The 17,194-nt window shown below is 43.8% G+C and overlaps 1 protein-coding gene across 2 annotated transcripts in view; it reads right to left on the bottom strand.

Annotated features, from left to right (window-relative positions):
• The window catches only part of Nup210l (nucleoporin 210 like), a 91,010-nt gene that overhangs the window by 19,906 nt on the left and 53,910 nt on the right, over positions 1-17,194 (bottom strand). For both annotated transcript variants that reach the window (XM_042681814.1, XM_042681815.1), the window contains exons 19-29: positions 16,695-16,799; positions 16,298-16,399; positions 12,994-13,122; positions 10,448-10,575; positions 8,379-8,511; positions 7,067-7,129; positions 6,109-6,288; positions 5,006-5,086; positions 4,789-4,920; positions 3,096-3,254; positions 23-114 (exon numbers count right to left, since the gene is read on the bottom strand). In XM_042681814.1, the coding sequence (XP_042537748.1) occupies positions 23-114; positions 3,096-3,254; positions 4,789-4,920; positions 5,006-5,086; positions 6,109-6,288; positions 7,067-7,129; positions 8,379-8,511; positions 10,448-10,575; positions 12,994-13,122; positions 16,298-16,399; positions 16,695-16,799 (1,304 nt within the window). The remainder of the gene's footprint in view (positions 1-22; positions 115-3,095; positions 3,255-4,788; positions 4,921-5,005; positions 5,087-6,108; positions 6,289-7,066; positions 7,130-8,378; positions 8,512-10,447; positions 10,576-12,993; positions 13,123-16,297; positions 16,400-16,694; positions 16,800-17,194) is intronic.

The raw sequence follows: 17,194 nt of genomic DNA, 5'->3' as shown, positions 1-17,194 counted from the left end.
CTTCCTTCTCTCTTTCCCTTACCTGTTGGTGTGGAGTTTGAGCTGAGAATTCATAGGCATTAGAATTTTCTCAGGTTGGCATTCTGGATAGAAAAGTTGGAGTTTTTCAAACACCTACAATAAAACAATGTTTTTCTCAGTTCTAGAAAAGCCAGATTATGGCTTACTCACATGGACTTTAGTATAACTTGAAAATGATTAAATGCTAAATAAATGAAAACTATCAGAGATGGGCAATGTCCAGCCCTCAGACCATATAAAGCCTAAGAAACCATTTGGTAGATGATGGGACACACACACACACACACACACACACACACACACACACACACACACACACACACACTTTTCATTGACTTGGTGTGGTTCCTCCCCTATGATAATTTGGTCCTCAATGATGTTTTAAATATTCAAATGGTCCTTGGCAAAAGGTTTCCCACTCCTGCTAATATAAGTCAACAATATTTCTGACTTCTAATTAGTCTAAAATCCTTATCAAAATGGAGCAAGGATTTTAAGAATATATAGGTATTCAGAATATATAACCTAATATATAACCTAATATATAACCTGCTTTTGATTGAAGGATTGGTCATATGCTAAGTTTGTACTTACTATACCCTGTATGTTATTTAGGAGTGAAATAGTTGTATTTTCTAATTTTAGCTCTAGTAAGCTGAAATAGAAAGTTGGGATTTACAAGCCAGGCGCTGGTGGCTCACGCCTGTAATCCTAGCTACTCAGGAGGCTGAGATCTGAGAATCGAGGTTCAAAGCCAGCCCGGGCAGGAGAAACAGTGAGACTCCTATCTCCAATAAACCACCAGAAAACCGGAAGTGGCGCTGTAGCTCAAGTGGTAGAGTGCTCGCCTTGAGCTGAAGAGCTGAGGGACAGCGCCCAGGCCCAGAGTTCAAGCCCCACGACCGACAAAAAAAAAAAAAAGAAAGTTGGGATTTACAATATTATCAAGGGCCAGGCACATGCCTATAATCCTAGCTACTCAGGAGGCTGAGACCTAAAGATCACAGTTCAAAGCCAGCCTGGACAGGAAAGTCCCTGTGAGAGTCTTATCTCCAATTAATCACCAGAAAACCAGAAGTGGTGCAGTGACTCAAAGTGGTAGAGCACTAGTCCTGAGTAAAAAAGCTCACGGACAGCACTTAGGACCTGAATTCAAGCCTCACAACTGACAAAAACAAATTATCAAGGGACATCAACCAGTTCTTTCACTTGCTAGTAAAGTGTCCTTTCCTCGTCGCTACAGTTAATTACAGAACCAAAACCAAAATAAAAGGAAGAGAGAAAAAGAAAAAAAAAAAAAAAAGAAGTAGAAGAAAATCAGCCCCAGATTCAGAGCTAGGAAAATTAATTCGCCTCATAAAAATGGCAATTTGTGGCTGGGAAGGTGGCTCAGTAGTAGAGTGCTTGCCTTGCATCCATGAGGCCCTGGGTTCGATTCCTCAGCACCACATAAGCAAAAAGAAAAAAAACCGAAGTGGTGCTGTGGCTCAAGTGGTAGAGTGCTAGCCTTGAGCTGAAGAGCTGAGGGACAGCGCCCAGGCCCAGAGGTCAAGCCCCACGACCGGACCCCCCCTAAAAAAAAAAAATGGCAATTTGTCTTCTGAATTCTTTTGTTGTTATTATTATTGTTGTTATTTTCCTGGTTCTGGGTTTGGGCACTGTCCCTGGGCTCCTTTTGCTCAAGGACAGTGATCTACCATCTGAGCTACAGAGCCACTTCTGAATTTTTCTGTGATTTAATTGGAAATAAGGGATCTCAGGCTGGGAATGTGGCTTAGTGGTAGAGTGCTTGCCTAGCATGCAAGAAGCCCTGGGTTTGATATACAGGAAAAGCTGGAAGTGGCGCTGTGACTCAAATGGTAGAAGTAGCCTTGAGTAAAAGAAGCTCAAGACAGTGCCCGGGCCCTGAATTCAGGCCCCAGGACTGGTCAAAAGAGTCTCAATGGCCTTTCCTGCCCAGTCTGGCTTTTTTTTTTTTTTTATCAGTTATAGGGTTTGAACTGGCACTGTCCCTCAGCTCTTCAGTTCAAGGTGAGCACTCTACCACTTGAGCCAGCACTACTTCTGGTTTTCTGAGTGGTGTATTGGAGGTAAGGGTCTCATGAACTTTCCTGCTAAGGCTGGCTGTGAACCTCGGTCCTCAGATCTCAGCCTCCTGAATAGCTAGGATTACAGATGCCTGGCTTTTTTTCTTTTGTTGGTGTTAAGTCCTGGAGCTTGAACTCAGAGACTGGGTACTGTCCCTGAAGTTTTTTGGCTCAAGACTAGCACTCTACTATAACTTTTTAGGTACTTTACTGGACATAAGAGTTTCACTGACTTTCTTGACCAGGCTGGATTTGAATTGTGATCCTCAGATCTCAGCCTCCTAGGGGTGGGGGGGGGGGGAGGCTGGGAAGGGATGTGAAGGGTAAACAAAGGAGGAGGCTGCAATGCTTGGTAAGAAATGTACGCATTATCCTGCCCATGTAATTGTAACCCCTCTGTACAGTATGTTCATAATTTAAAAAAAAAACAAAAAAAAAACAAGTGTGAATCACTAACACCTGGCATGTGTTCTGAATTCTAAAAGCAATATCAACCATTGAGCTAAGTTTCAAGAATATATACAGTAACTGTTCGTACACTTATGCTTTTCCCAAAGTTAGGATTGTATTTCATGCTACTGGTGAATATATCCAAATGGCTAAATATAGCCATTATAATAATAATGTATTAAGAGAAGCTCAAAATAAATCCTTCCCATTATTCATAATGTAGGAGGTGAAAGGAGAGCAAGAATAACACAGATCTAGGAACATAAACCCAGTCTTGGACTGCCTGCAGACTAAGCTCTTCATAGATATTAGGAAAATGTGATTTTCTTCTCTTTGATATACAGACACAAGACTTGATGTTTGGGGCTGGGAAGGTGGCTCAGTGGTAGAGTGCTTGCCTTGCATGCATGAGGCCATGGGTTCGATTCCTCAGCACCACATAAGCAGAAAAAGCTGGAAGTGGCGCTGTGGTTCAAGTGTTAGAGCGCTAGCCTTGAGCTAAAGAGCCGAGAGACAGCGCTCAGGCCCAGAGCTTACCAGAATCTGAACTTCATCAGATAGTTCTAACACGTTTCCCTCAAATTGCCCCAAGGAACTGTTAATGCAGTGAACTGTGACTTTAATACTGGTTCTGCCAGCTGCTTTTGTGTGGACAACCATGGCAAAATTATTCTCCACTGGAAGCTGCAGAAAAACCTAGATGGCAAAAAAGGACAGATTAAAAAATATTCATAAATAAACACTGTGGTTTTCCTTTTTTGTTGTATCAATAAGGAAAGATATGTTGTTGATAGCTATCTAGAACTTCCTTCCCTCCCTCCCTCCTTTCCTTTTCCTTTTCTTTTCCCCTTCCCCTCCCTATTCTTTCCTTTTCCCCTTCTCCCTCCCTTCCCTTTATTTCCCTTCCCTTTCCTTTCCTTTTTCTGTGGTACTAGATATTGAACCCAAGGCCTCAAGTGTTCTACTCTTTTTTTTTTTTTTTTTTGGGTCCGGTCATGGGGCCTGAACTCTGGGCCTGGGAGCTGTCCCTCAGCTCTTCAGCTCAAGGCTAGCGCTCTACCACTTGAGTCACAGCGCCACTTCCGGCTTTTTTCTTTTTTTTGCTTATGTGGTGCTGAGGAATCAAACCCAGGGCCTCAGGCATGCAAGGCAAGCACTCTACCCCTGAGCCACCTTCCCAACCCACGTGTTCTACTCTTGAGCTATGTCATTAGCCCACTGTTTTGTTGTTGTTGTTGTTTTTGGTCATGGGGCTTGAACTCTGGGCCTGGGCGCTGTCCCTCAGCTCTTCAGCTCAAGGCTAGTGCTCTACCACTTAAGCCACAGCGCCACTTCTGGTTTCCTGATGGTTAATTGGCAATAAGAGTCTCATGGGCTTTCCTGCCAGGGCTGGCTTGAATTGCGATCCTCAGATCTCAGCCTCCTGAGTAGCCAGGATTACAGGCGTGAGCCACCAGCACCCGGCATAAAGTCCTTTTCATAGCCTATTTCTGCTTCTATTCCTCTCATCTTTCCTGTCCTCTCTTCTTTTTTTCTTTCCTGTTGCCCATTTCATCAACCAATTACCCTATGACTGGTTTAAGCCAAGAAAAGAAAGTAATACTGGGCTTCGTGCTGGTGGCTCATGGTTATAATCCTAGCTACTCAGGAGGCTGAGATCTGAGGATCGTGGTTCAAAGCCAGCCCAGGCAGGAAACTCTGTGAGACTCTTATCTTCAATTAGGTACCAGGAAACTGGAAATGGCGCTGTGGCTCAAGTGGTAGAGTGCTTGCCTTGAGCTGAAGAGCTCAGGGTCAGTGCCCAGGCCCAGAGTTCAAGCCCCATGACTGACAAAAAAAAAAAAAAGTCATATTGGGTGCTAGTGGTTCGTGATCCTCTTGATTCAACCTTCCAAGTACTGGTATTACAGTAATGTGTCACCATAACTAGCTTGATGTCAACTGCCCATCATGCAGTACAAACATGATTATGAATATTAAATTTTTGTTCAAACATGTTAAATAATTACATGCTACATAATTAAACATTAACAGATTAAAAATAATAGTGTCATCTGAGTGCTTGAATTTGGATGCTTCATATGATTTTCAAGTTTCCAGAGTTTGAACAAGAAAAAAAGAGATAAGTAATAATATTGTAAGGAAGGAGCCAAACAGTCTAAAACTTACAATAAAATAAAATAAACTTAACATCAAAATCCCTAAACTGATAGAATGAATCAATTCACACCTCCGAATGCCTGGGCACTAGATCCAACACATCTCTTTTGCTCATGGACCAATGGAATGTGAGCCCAGGGTTGGCATTGCTGAAGGAAAAGGGGGTCTGAGTACTGGTCACTCCCATGACATAAACGGGCATCTAAAAAGAAAAAAACATATATATGTATCTCCTGTTCACCTGTTATTATCAGAATGAGGAACTAGATCACAGCCACCATACTGACCTCAGTGGCTGTGATGAGTCGAGTTGCAGCTGCAAGGATCCTAACAGCCCGTAGCTGAACAACCTCAATTTGCACTTCATCCTGTTCATCAGGATAGAAAGGTTAGGCGAGGAAGGAGTTTCTCATGGCTAGACAGGGATACTTACGATAACCAGTTTGTTGTATTGTTTTCTGCATGTAACAACAACAAATATCAGCTGGGCATCAGTGCCTCATGCCTGTAATCCTAGCTACTCAGGAGGCTGGGATCTGAGGATCCCAGTTCAAAGCCAGCCCAGGCAGGAAAGTCTGCGAGATTCTTCTTCTTTTTTGTTTTTTTTTTGGTTGGTCGTGGGGCCTGAACTCGGCCTGGGTGCTGTCCCTCAGCTCTTCAGCTCGAGGCGAGCACTCTACCACTTGAGCCACAGCGCCACTTCCAGCTTTTTCTGCTTATGTGGTACAGAGGAATCGAACCCAGGGCCTCATGCATGCAAGGCAACCACTGAGCCACCTTCCTAGCCTGTCTGTGAGATTCTTAACTCCAACCAGAAGTGCTGCTGTGGCTCAAAGTGGTAGAGCATTAGCCTCGAGCCTAAAAGCTCAGGGACAGCACCCAGGCCCTGAGTTCAAGCCCAACAGCTGACACTCCCCACTTCTCAAATCTCTGAGAATATGAACCATGTCTTAAAACAATGCCAAGTACTCTGTATTTTTCACTAAAGATAACATTTTCTATATCTGGTTAAGAGACTACCAGGTGAAGGGGACAGAGAGAATATTTCTAGTCTGCGAATACCCTCCTTCTTGCCCTTTACAATGCCTCAATACAGATTCCTGAAAAGGAGTAGAGAGCTGGGCGATGGTGTCTCACACTTGTAATCCTAGCTACTTGGGAGGCTGAGAGCTAAGGATCATAGTTCAAGGCCAGCCTAGTTAAGAAAGTCTGTGAGCTTCTTATTTCCAATTAAACACAAAAAAGCCAGAAGTGGTACTGTGTTTCAACTGGTAGAGTGCTAGCCTTGAGCAAAAGAGCTTAGGGACAACATTCAGGCCCCAGGACTAGCCAAAAGAAAAAAAGAAAAGAAAAAAAAAGAGTAGAACAGAACACAGGAAAGAATGAATACCTGGGAAAACACAATCACTTTTCCAGTATCTTCATTTACTGTCTGGATGGTGCCATGGACCACAGCTGTACCAACCACCTTTCCTGTAACTTGCCCCCTCCTATTTACAGTGGCCACAGTCTGATTACTGATGGAGAAGTGAATGATAGATTGGGGCTGAGGACCACCTTCCGACATTACCTGGAATTTAAACATACCAGTAAGTGCCTGGGCTGTAGGTGAGGAGTTGTATCTCCTTTTCAACATTTTCTTGAAGCAGCCTAATTTCTTTATTTTTCCTCATTTCCTGGAAAAGGATATCTCACAAAACCTCCAATGCATATAGAAGAAATAGAAGGGGCCTTAGTGATAGAGTGGTAGAGTGCTTGCCTAACATGCATGAGGCCCAGGGTTCAATTCCTCAGTACCACATACACAGAAAAAGACAAAAGTGGGGTTGTTGCTCAAGGGGTAGAGTGCTAGCCTTGAGCAAAAGAAGCTCAAGGACAGTGCCCAGGCCCCGAGTTCAAGCCCCAGCAATGGAAGAAGAAGAAGAAGGAGAAGGAGAAGAAGAAGGAGGAGAAGAAGAAGAAGGAGAAGGAGGAGGAATAGAAGTACTAAATGGATACATCAGGGATCAGGGAAAATTACTGTTTTCATTATAATATTCAGTTGTACTTGGCTGGGAGTACACAATAGGAGCACAATAAAAATAGGAGTGCTGTATCTCAAAGGGAAACAGGTAAGTCTGATTTTTCTGTCTTTAAGATCACTTGCATCATTGAGCCAAGGCTAGGTGAAACATACCTATAACCCCAGCACTTGGGAAACTAAGGCAGGAGGCTAATCAGAGGCCTGTTGGGCTGCAGAGTGAGACCCTGTCTCAGCAACAATACAACAACAAAACAAAATAACAATCAAAATATAAAACCACAGTTACGTATCTCAGTAATAGCAACAAAACAAGACAAAAGATTACCTGCATCATGTTAGTTGGAATCAGTGTCATCTTCTCTGGGACAAGTCTGAATGGAGGAAACACCTTGAAGGGGAAGTCCAGAAGCAACAATAACTAATGACCCAACTTCATACTGAATGACTGAGAACTTATTCTAAGAAAAACTGAATTATGTGCAAAATTATGTGCAAAAGTTATACAAATATATTCACAAAATGACAGTTAAAATTATATTTACAACTAACTACCGTAAAAAATAATAAAAGTAGGCTGAGAATGTGGCTTAGTGGTAGAGTGCTTGCCTAGCATGTATGAAGCGCTGGGTTTGATTCCTCAGCACCACAGAAAAAGCCAGAAGTGGTACTGTGGCTCAGATGGTAGTAGAGTGCTAGCCTTGAGCAAAAAGAAGCTCAGGGACAGTGACCAGGCCCTAAGTTCAAGCCCTAGGACTGGCAAAAAATAAAATAAAAAAATAAAAATAAAAGTAGAGAGAACAGTATAATTACTCTCAGGTGTATATCACTCAGCATTAACAAGTCTTGGGGCTTGAACTCAGGATCTAGGAGCTATCCTTGAAGTTAGTTTTTTTTTTTTTTTTTTGGTCGTGGGGCTTGAATTCTGGGCCTGGGCGCTGTCCCTCAGCTCTTTAGCTCAAGGCTAGCACTCTATCACTTGAGCCATAGCGCCATTTCTGGCTTTTTCTGGTTTATGTGGTGTTGAGGAATCAAAGCCAGGGCCTCATGCATGTAAGGCAAGCACTCTACCACTGAGCCACCTTCCCAGCCCCTTAAGTTTTTTGCTCAGTGTTGTTCTGCCACTTAAGCCACAACTACACTTCTGGCTTTTTTTTTCTGGTCCTGGGGCTTGAACTCAGGGCCTGGGTGCTGTCTAACCTCTTTGTGCTCAAGACTAGTGCTCTACCACTTGAGCCACAGTGCTACTTCAGGCTTTTTCTGAGACGTTTATTGAAGAGTCTCACAGACTTTTCTGTCCAGGCTGACTTCAAACTGTGATCCTCACATCTCAGCCTCCTGGGTAGCTAGGATTACAGGTATGAGCCACGAGCATCCAGCTCACTTCTGGCTTTTCTGGCTTTTTGATGGTTAATTAGAGATGAATCACATGGACTTTGCTGTCTATGCTGGCTTTGAACCTCAATCTTTGGATCTCAGCCTCTGAGCAGCTATGCCTATAGGCATGTACCATCAGTGCCCAGCTAAACAACTCATTTTTTTTCAGCCAAATGATTTTCAATTTATGCAAAGCAAACAACAAGGGATAAACAATGCTAAACAAAATAAAGTGCAAATTTTGGGTGAGATCACTCCCTTACTTCAATTTGCCGGGGAGCTGATGTGAATTTTCTTCCCATCTTGTCTCTGGCAATAGCTACAAGTGTGGTTTGCCCAACAGTGATGGCTCGAATAATATAATTTTCAGAGTATTCATCCTGTTCTTCCATTAGTCTGCAAAGACCATATGTCTTAGGTGAGAAAGACTTGACTTTGAGAATGGACAGTGGTGCATCTTTCCAAGATGCCTAGCATTTCCTGCTCACTTTAACTCTGGCTAGAAGGGACTGCCAGAATCAAGATAAATTTCATAGTTATGGCAGAAAGTTCCCAATGGGCAAAAAATTTGTTCTGAGAAAGGAAATAAGGGCAATATAAACACAGATGGGTGAAACTGCAATTACCAAATTGTTCTGGAATTCTTTTTTTTTTTTTTGTCGGTCGTGGGGCTTGAACTCTGGGCCTAGCCGCTGTCCCTCAGCTCTTCAGCTCAAGGCGAGCACTCTACCACTTGAGCTACAGCGCCACCTCCGGTTTTCTGGTGGTTTATTGGAGATAGGAGTCTCACGGTCTCTCCTGCCTGGGCTGGCTTTGAACCGCGATCCTCAGATCTCAGCCTCCTGAGTAGCTAGGATTACAGGCGTGAGCCACCAGCGCCCGGCTGTTCTGGAATTCTTGTATTTCTCCTTTCTTAGAGGAGGAAACAAATAGCTCTGCTTCCCAATAGATTTTTTCTCTTCTTTTCTTTTCTTTTACCTCCCTCCCTCCCTCCCTCCCTCCTTTCCTTCCTTCCTTCCTTGCTTCCTTTCTCTTTCCCTCCCTCCCTTCTTTCTTTCTTTTTCTTTTTTGCTGGTCCTGGGGCTTAAACTTAAGGCCTGGACACTGTCCCTGAGCTTCTTTTGCTCAAGGCTGGCATTCTACCACTTAAGCCACAGTGCCACTTCCAGCTTTTTCTGTGTATGTGGTACTGAAGAATTGAGCCCAGGGCTTCATGCATACTAGGCAAGCACTCTTTACTAAGCCACATTCCCAGCCCCCTCAATAGATTTTTTGTTTTGTTTTGTTTTGGGTCTGGTCGTGCGGCTTGAACTCTGGGCCTGGGCGCTGTCCCTCAGCTCTTCAGCTCAAGGCTGGCACTCTACCACTTGAGCCACAGTGCCACTTCCGGCTTTTTTCTTTTTGCTTTTGTGGTGCTGAGGAATCAAACCCAGGGCCTCATGCATGCAAGGCAAGTGCTCTACCACTGAGCCACCTTCCTAGCTCCGCCTCAATAGATTTTTGAAAGCCCTCTCTCTCAAGTACCCCCAAAAGATACTATCCAAGAAGTTTCAGAAAATATACTAATGACAAGACATTTAAAGACTTTGAATGGGTATTTTGTCTTGTTCTGAGACAGCAACTTGATATGTAGCTCTTCTTGAACTTGAACTCATGGTCCTCCTGCTTCAGCTTCCTGGGTGATAGAATTACAGGAGTGTATTATTACCACACTTAGCTTGAGTGGATGTTTCGTAGACAGCTAAATATGGGAAGAGAATATGAAGTGAAAGGTATGGAAAACAAGGATAGTAGAAAATTTGAAGCTGGGTGCCAGTTCATACCTGTAATCCTAGCTACTCAGGAGGGTGAGATCTAAGGATTAGAATTCAAAACCAGCCCAAGCAAGAAAGTCCATGAGACTCTTAGCTTCAATAAACCACCAAAAAGCCAGAAGAAGAGCTGTGGCTCCCATGGTAGAGTGCTAGCTTTGAGTGAAAAAGCCCATGGACAGTGCCCAAGCCCTGAATTCAAGCCCTAGGACTGGCTGGGAAGATGGCTCAGTGGTAGAGTGCTTGCTTTGCATGCCTGAGGCCCTGGGTTCGATTCCTCAGCATCACATCAGCAAAAAGAAAAAAGCCGGAGGTGGCACTGTGGCTCAAGTGGTAGAGCGCTAGCCTTGAGCTGAAGAGCTGAGGGACAGCGCCCAGGCCCAGAGTTCAGGCCCCACTACTGGACCCAAAAAAAAAAAAAAAATCTTGAATAACATAAAGGGGAAACTGACTGAGGCACTAGGAGGAAGAGTCTCATGATATTAAGCATAAGAGCAAGGAAGTATGAAAATGGTACTCACGTCAGGGTGACAATAGCAGAGGCCAACTGGAGTTTGAGCTCCATGTTTCTGAAGTATTTATTTTGGAATGGGCGTTTGGAAGAGCCAAGAACCCTCACAGTCACTAACACAGTTTTACCAATCTCAACCTAGTGTTTGAAAAAAGCAACAGAAATAGATTATAGTAGAGGAATCCTTTTTTTTTTGTCAGTCATGGGGCTTGAACTCTGGGCCTGGGCACTATCCCTGATCTCTTCAGCTCAAGGTGAGTATCCTACCACTTGAGTCACAGTGCCATTTCCAGGTCTGGTGGTTAGTTGGAGATAAGAGTCTCACAGAGAATTTCGTGCCTAGGCTGCCTTGAACTGTGATCCTCAGATCTCAGCCTCCTGTTTAGCTAGGATTACAGGTGTGAGCCACCAGCACCAGGTGCTAAGGTTGTTTTTGTTTTATTTATTTTATTTATTTATATTGTGTGTGTGTGTGTGTGTGTGTGTGTGTGAAGGTCCTGGGACTTGAACTTGGGCATGGTATATAGCATGAGCTATATATTAAGTTGCTGTCTTTTTTTTTTGTCAGTCGTGGGGCTTGAACTCTGGGCCTGGGCGTTGTCCCTCAGCTCTTCAGCTCAAGGCGAGTGCTCTACCACTTGAGCTACAGCGCCACTTCCGGTTTTCTGGTGGTTTATTGGAGATAAGAGTCTCACGGTCTCTCCTGCCTGGGCTGGCTTTGAACCGCGATCCTCAGATCTCAGCCTCCTGAGTAGCTAGGATTACAGGTGTGAGCCACCAGTGCCCGGCTAAGTTGCTGTCTTAAAACAAAACAAAATACCTATTTAAAGTCTTTAAATGTCTTGTCATTACTACATTTTCTGAAAATTCTTGGGTAATATCTTTTGAGAGTACTTGAGACTAGAGGACTTTCAAAAACCTATTGAGAAACAGAGCTATTTGCTCAAGGCTAGTGCTCTACCACTTGAGCATATCTCCACCTGCTATTTTTGGTACTTAATTGGGGTTGAGTCTCAGAAGCTTTCCTGCCCAAGCTGGCTTTGAACCACAATCCACAGATATCAATCTCCTGAGTACCTAGGATTACAGGGATGAGCCAATGGTGCCTAGCACTTAAAAAACAAACACCAACAACAAAAAAATCAGGGGCCAGGCACCGGTGCCTCACCCCTATAATCCTAGCTACTCAGGAGGCTGAGATCTGAGGATCACAGTTCAAAGCCAGCCTGGGCAGGAAAGTCTGCGAGACTCTTATTTCCAATAAACCACTAGAAAACCAGAAGTGGCACCGTGGCTCAAGCCGTACAGTGCTCTCCTTGAGCTAATGAGCATAGAGACAGTGCCCAAGCCCAGAGTTCAAGCCCCATGATCAAAAAACTAACCAAACCAAACCAAACAACAACAACAAAAAACAGGGTATTGCTGTGTAGCCCAGCCCAGTCTCCAAGTCATGATCCTCCTGCCTCAGCCTTCTGAGTTCTGATATTATAAGTATGAGTCACTACTCCAGGCTTAAGTTTTTTTTTTGTTTGTTTGTTTTTAGCTTTATATTATGTATTTTACTATATGTCATCACCAGTGTATATACAACAGTTAACTTTGAGAAACAGAAATTCATGAAAATTCAGAGAGGTAGATGTTACGGATTGACAAAAGTAGAAGTTTGTATATTATGCACAGGTATTTTCTGGGATTTGAAGGGATTTGTACTTGAAGATGCCCCTGCCAGCAGTGAGTCAGGATGAGCATTCTGCACAGAATAGTTTGTCTGCAGGTGTCTTAGAAACCTTCACACAATTGAGCCCAGCCTCCATCTGGAGCTGCTGAACCATCTTGTTCATAGTGGCAACAATAGACAAGCCCAGAGAGGGTACAGGAGAGCCGGGCCAGAGCATTGGTGGGAGGGGCACCTTAGTTGTTTTTTTTTAAACACTATTTGTCTTTACTTCTGTCATGTTCAATGTCAGATTTTTGTTGTTGGTGTTAGTCATGGGGCTCCAACTCTGGGCTTAGGTGCTGTCCACAGCTCTTCAGCTCAAGGCTAGTGCTCTACCACTTGAGCCATAGTGCCACTTTAGGTTTTCTGGTGGTTAATTGGAGGTAATAGTCTCACAGACTTTCCTGCCCGGGCTGGCTTTACAATCCTTAGATCTCAGCCTCCTGAGTAGCTACGGTTATAGGTCTGAGCCACTGATACCTGGCAAGTCTGTACTTGCTAAAAGTTATAGTATATACACAGTATTTTAGCAGACACTATATTAAGAGATTTTTTTTTTTTTGGTGTGGGGCCTGAACTCTGGGCCTAGACGCTGTCCCTCAGGCTCTTCAGTTCAAGGCTAGTGCTCTACCACTTGAGACACAGCACCACTTGAGCTACAGCACCACTTCTGGCTTTTTCTGCTTATGTGGTGCTAAGGAATAGAACCCAGGGCCTCATGCATACAAGGCGAGCGCTCTACCACTGAGCCGCATGGGTAAGGCCTTGGGTTGAATCAAAGATAGAAAGGTAGGCAGAAAGAAAGAGGGGGGAGTATGATGAGGACTAACATTTCTCACCTTATCAATCAGATCAAGCTCCAGCTCTTGTATGTCTGACACTCTGAGGTGAGCTGTTGCTGGACCTAAGAAAGCCAGGCACAGGTCATAGACTTCCAAGGTGAGAAATCCAGGATGTACTGGAACTAACTAAAAGGGAAAAATATGGTAGTTGGGTAAAAATTAGCAAACATGTTCTAGACAAAATCATACCAAGTATTTCTTTTCTTTTCTTTCCTTTTTTTCTTTTTCTTTTTTTTGTTGGTCATAGAGCTTAAACTCTGGCCAGGGTGCTGTCTCTGAGCTCTTGAGCTCAAGGCAGGCACTCAACCACTTAAGCCATATTGTCACTTCCGGTTTTTTGGTGGTTAACTGGAGATAAGACTCTCATAGACTACTTTCCTGCCCTGGCTGGCTTTGAACTACAATCCTCAAATCTCAGCTTCTCGAGTAGCTACGATTACAGGTGTGAGCCACTGGCATCTGGCTTTATAGCAAGTATTTCAACCCAAAGTAGAAAATAAACCTTAACTTCCTTTGAGATGGAAGTTCAGAAAGGTCAAGTTATATGTTGCAGGCATAGAAGCATGTCTCCTTAAAATGTTTCAGTTCATGGTAAAGTGTGTACCTTAATGATATTCTCTGATTAAGAGTGTTGTTAAGTATAATTGAATTTAAGTAGAATCTAATATATATATCTAGCTTCTTCTTCTTCTTTTTTTTGTCGGTCTTGGGGCTTGAACTCTGGGCCTGAGCACTGACCTTGAGCTCTTTAGCTCAAGGCTAGTGTTCTACCACTTGAGCCACAGCACACTTCTGGTTTTCTGGTGGTTAATTGGAGATAAGAGTCTCACAGACTTTCCTGCCCAGACTGGCTTTGAACTGTGATCCTCAGATCTTATCCTCCTGAGTAGCTAGGATTACAGGCATGAGCCACCGGGATCCGACTCTATATCCAGCTTCTTAATTATTTACAGGGGAAAGAATAAAGAAAATGAAATTGGGCTGTGGATGTGGCTTAGTGGTAGAGTGCTTGCCTAGCATGCATGAAGATCTGGGTTCAATTCCTCAGAACCACATAAACAGAAAAAGCTGGAAGTGATGCTGTGCCTCAAGTGGTAGAGTGCTAGCCTTGAGCAAAGAAGCTCAGGGACAGTGCCCAGGCCCTGCGTTCAAGCCCCAAGACTGACAAAAAGAAAGAAGGAAGGAAGGAAAAGAAAGAAAGAAAGAAAGAAAGAAAGAAAGAAAGAAAGAAAGAAAGAAAGAAAGAAAGAAAGAAAGAAAGAAAGAAAGAAAAAAAGAAAGAAAGAAAGAAAGAGGGGCTGGGAAGGTGGCTCAGTGGTAGAGCGCTTGCCTTGCATGCATGAGGTCCTGGGTTCCATTCCTCAGCACCACATAAGCAGAAAAAAAAAAGCCAGAAGTGGCGCTGTGGCTCAAGTGGTAGAGTGCTAGCCTTGAGCTGAAGAGCTGAGGGACAGCGCCCAGGCCCAGAGTACAGGCCTCACGACCGGACCCAAAAAAAAAAAAAAAAAAAGAAAGAAAGAAAGAAAGAATGAAAACCAAGTCACTCAAGGGTGGCTAGTGGCTCATGCCTGTCATCCTAGCTACTAAGAAGGCTGAAATCTGAGGGTCACGGTTTGAAGCCTGATGGGGCTTAGATCTTATGCACCAGAAAACTGGAAGTGAAGCTGTGGCTCAAAATGGTAGCGGTTACCCTATTTTAAAAAATTTTTTTAGGGGGCTGGGAAAGTGGCTCAGTGGTAGAGCGCCTGCCTTGCATGCCTGAGGCCCTGGGTTCGATTCCTCAGCACCCCATAAGCAAAAAGAAAAAAGCCAGAAGTGGTGCTATGGCTCAACTGGTAGAGTGCTAGCCTTGAGCTGAAGAGCTGAGGGACAGCGCCCAGGCCCAGAGTTCAGGCCCCACGACCGGACCCAAAAAAAAAAAAAAAAAAATTTTTTTTAGCCGGGCGCTGGTGGCTCATGCCTCACTCAAGAGGCTGAGATCTGAGGATCTCGGTTCAAAGCCAGCCCAGTTAGAAAACTCCATGTGACCCTTATCTCCAGTAAACAACCAGAAAACCAGACAAAAATAAATTAATTAAAAAATTAATTTTTGTGGGTGTTGGGGCTTGAACTCTAGGCCTGGGCACTCACTGTCCCCAAGCTCTTTTTGCTCTTTTTGCTCCGGCTAGCACTCTACCTGTTAGTACCTGTTGTAATCACAAGACGGAAAGAAAACATTTGCTAATTGGTATTTTCTTTTTCCTTCTTTGAACTTCACCTATTGAATAAAATGTTTTCTGCATCCCTGGTCTGCACTTAGTACTTCACCTTTATTTTAATTTTGTTTTGTTTTGTTGGTCCTGAGGCTTGAACTCTGGGCCTGGGCACTGTCCCTCAGCTCTTCAGCTCAAGGCTAGCACTCTACCACTTGAGCCACAGTGCCACTTCCAGTTTTCTGGTGGTTTATTGGAGATACAAGTCTCATGGACTTTCCTGCCCAGGGTTGGCTTTGAATCACAATCCTCGGATTTTAGCCTCCTGAGTAGTAGGATTACAGGTGTGAGCCACAGGTGCCCAGCTTCACTTTTATTTTTTTTTAATGTAAAAAATCACTTGATTTGGCCAGGTGCCTGTGGCTCACACCTATAATCCTAGCTAATCAGGAGGCTGAGATCTGAGGAACATGGTTTGAAGCCAGCTGGGACAGAAAGGTCCTTGTAGGACTCTTATCTCCAATGGACTACTAAAAAAGCCGGAAGTGGTACTGTGGCTCAAGTGGTAGAGTGTTCGCCTTAAATAAAAGAAGCTCAGGGACTGTGCCCAAGCCCAGAGTTCAAGCCCCAGGACTGGTAAAATTAAAAAATAGTCAGGCATCAGTGGTTCATGCCTGTAATCCTAGCCACTCAGGAGGCTGAGATCTGAGGATCACAGTTCAAAGCCAGCCAGGGCAGGAAAGTCCATGAGCCTCTTCTTGGGTCCGGTCGTGGGACCTGAACTGTGGGCCTGGGCGCTGTCCCTCAGCTCTTCAGCTCAAGGCTAGCACTCTACCACTTGAGCCACGGCACCACTTCCGCCTTTTTAAAATTTTTTTTCTGCTTATCTGGTGCTGAGGAATCGAACCCAGGGCCTCATGCATGCAAGGCAAGCGCTCTACCACTGAGCCACCTTCCCAGCCCTCCATGAGCCCTCTTATCTCAATTAACCACCAGAAAACCAAAAGGGCATGAGCCACCAAGTAGCGTGAGCCACCAGTGCCCAGCTTACAATGATCTTTGATCTGAGACTATCAATTAATTTTGCTGGGAATATTTCTACAACTCACCTGGACAGAACTTTCTGCTTCCATATAAATGATGGTGACAATATCCTGCTCACTGCTGTTGACTAAAAAATAACCAGATCCTTCCACAAGGCTAAATATTTCCTATGGAAAAAAATCAGACAAACAATATTCTATTCCCTTCCATTTATAAATAACTTAAAGAAAATAGCTTCTACCTATATAAGAAGACTAGAGATTAAGCAATTAAGGTCATTAAAAATTTTTTAAAAAACCCAATAAGAATACTGAAGCTATTTACTTGTAATATATATGTATTAATATATATGTATCAGATTTCAACATAACGTATAAGAGATTTTTCTAATTACTGTGCTATTAATTTTAATAACCTTTCTTCCAATATGATTCCATTTAACTAGACCCATAAAGCTTCTACCTTCACATCTGGGTGGTTGTAAATGGTGGCATTCTCTGGCAGTACAGCTACATCATCCACCAAGAGCAGCTCCACTGTTGCAGATCTGGGCAAGTTGCGAATTTCCTAGCAAATAACAATCACCACAAAAATGAATATGAACTTCTAATTCCTCAGATCAGAAAGAGAAAGGCTTGGTACTCATTCAAGTGCTAAAGATAACGGTTCATGCCTATAATCTACTCCAGAGGCTGACATCTGAGGACTGAGGTTTGACGCCAACCCAGACAGGAGAGTTTGTGAAACTTTTTTTTTGTTGTTGGTCATGGGGCTTGAAACTCTGGGCTTGGGCGCTGTCCCTCAGCTCTTCAGCTCAAGGCAAGCGCACTACCACTTGAGCTACAGCACCACTTCTGGTTTCTGGTGGTTAACTGGAGATAAAAGTCTCATGGACTTTCCTGCCTGGGCTGGCTTTGAACTGTGATACTCAGATCTCAGCCTCCTTATCTTTTTTTTTTTTT

Source organism: Dipodomys spectabilis, unplaced genomic scaffold (genome assembly GCF_019054845.1).
Source record: "Dipodomys spectabilis isolate Male_0828 unplaced genomic scaffold, ASM1905484v1 ptg000069l, whole genome shotgun sequence".
NCBI classification, from domain to species: domain Eukaryota; kingdom Metazoa; phylum Chordata; class Mammalia; order Rodentia; family Heteromyidae; genus Dipodomys; species Dipodomys spectabilis.
This window is presented reverse-complemented; position numbering and strand designations above follow the sequence as displayed.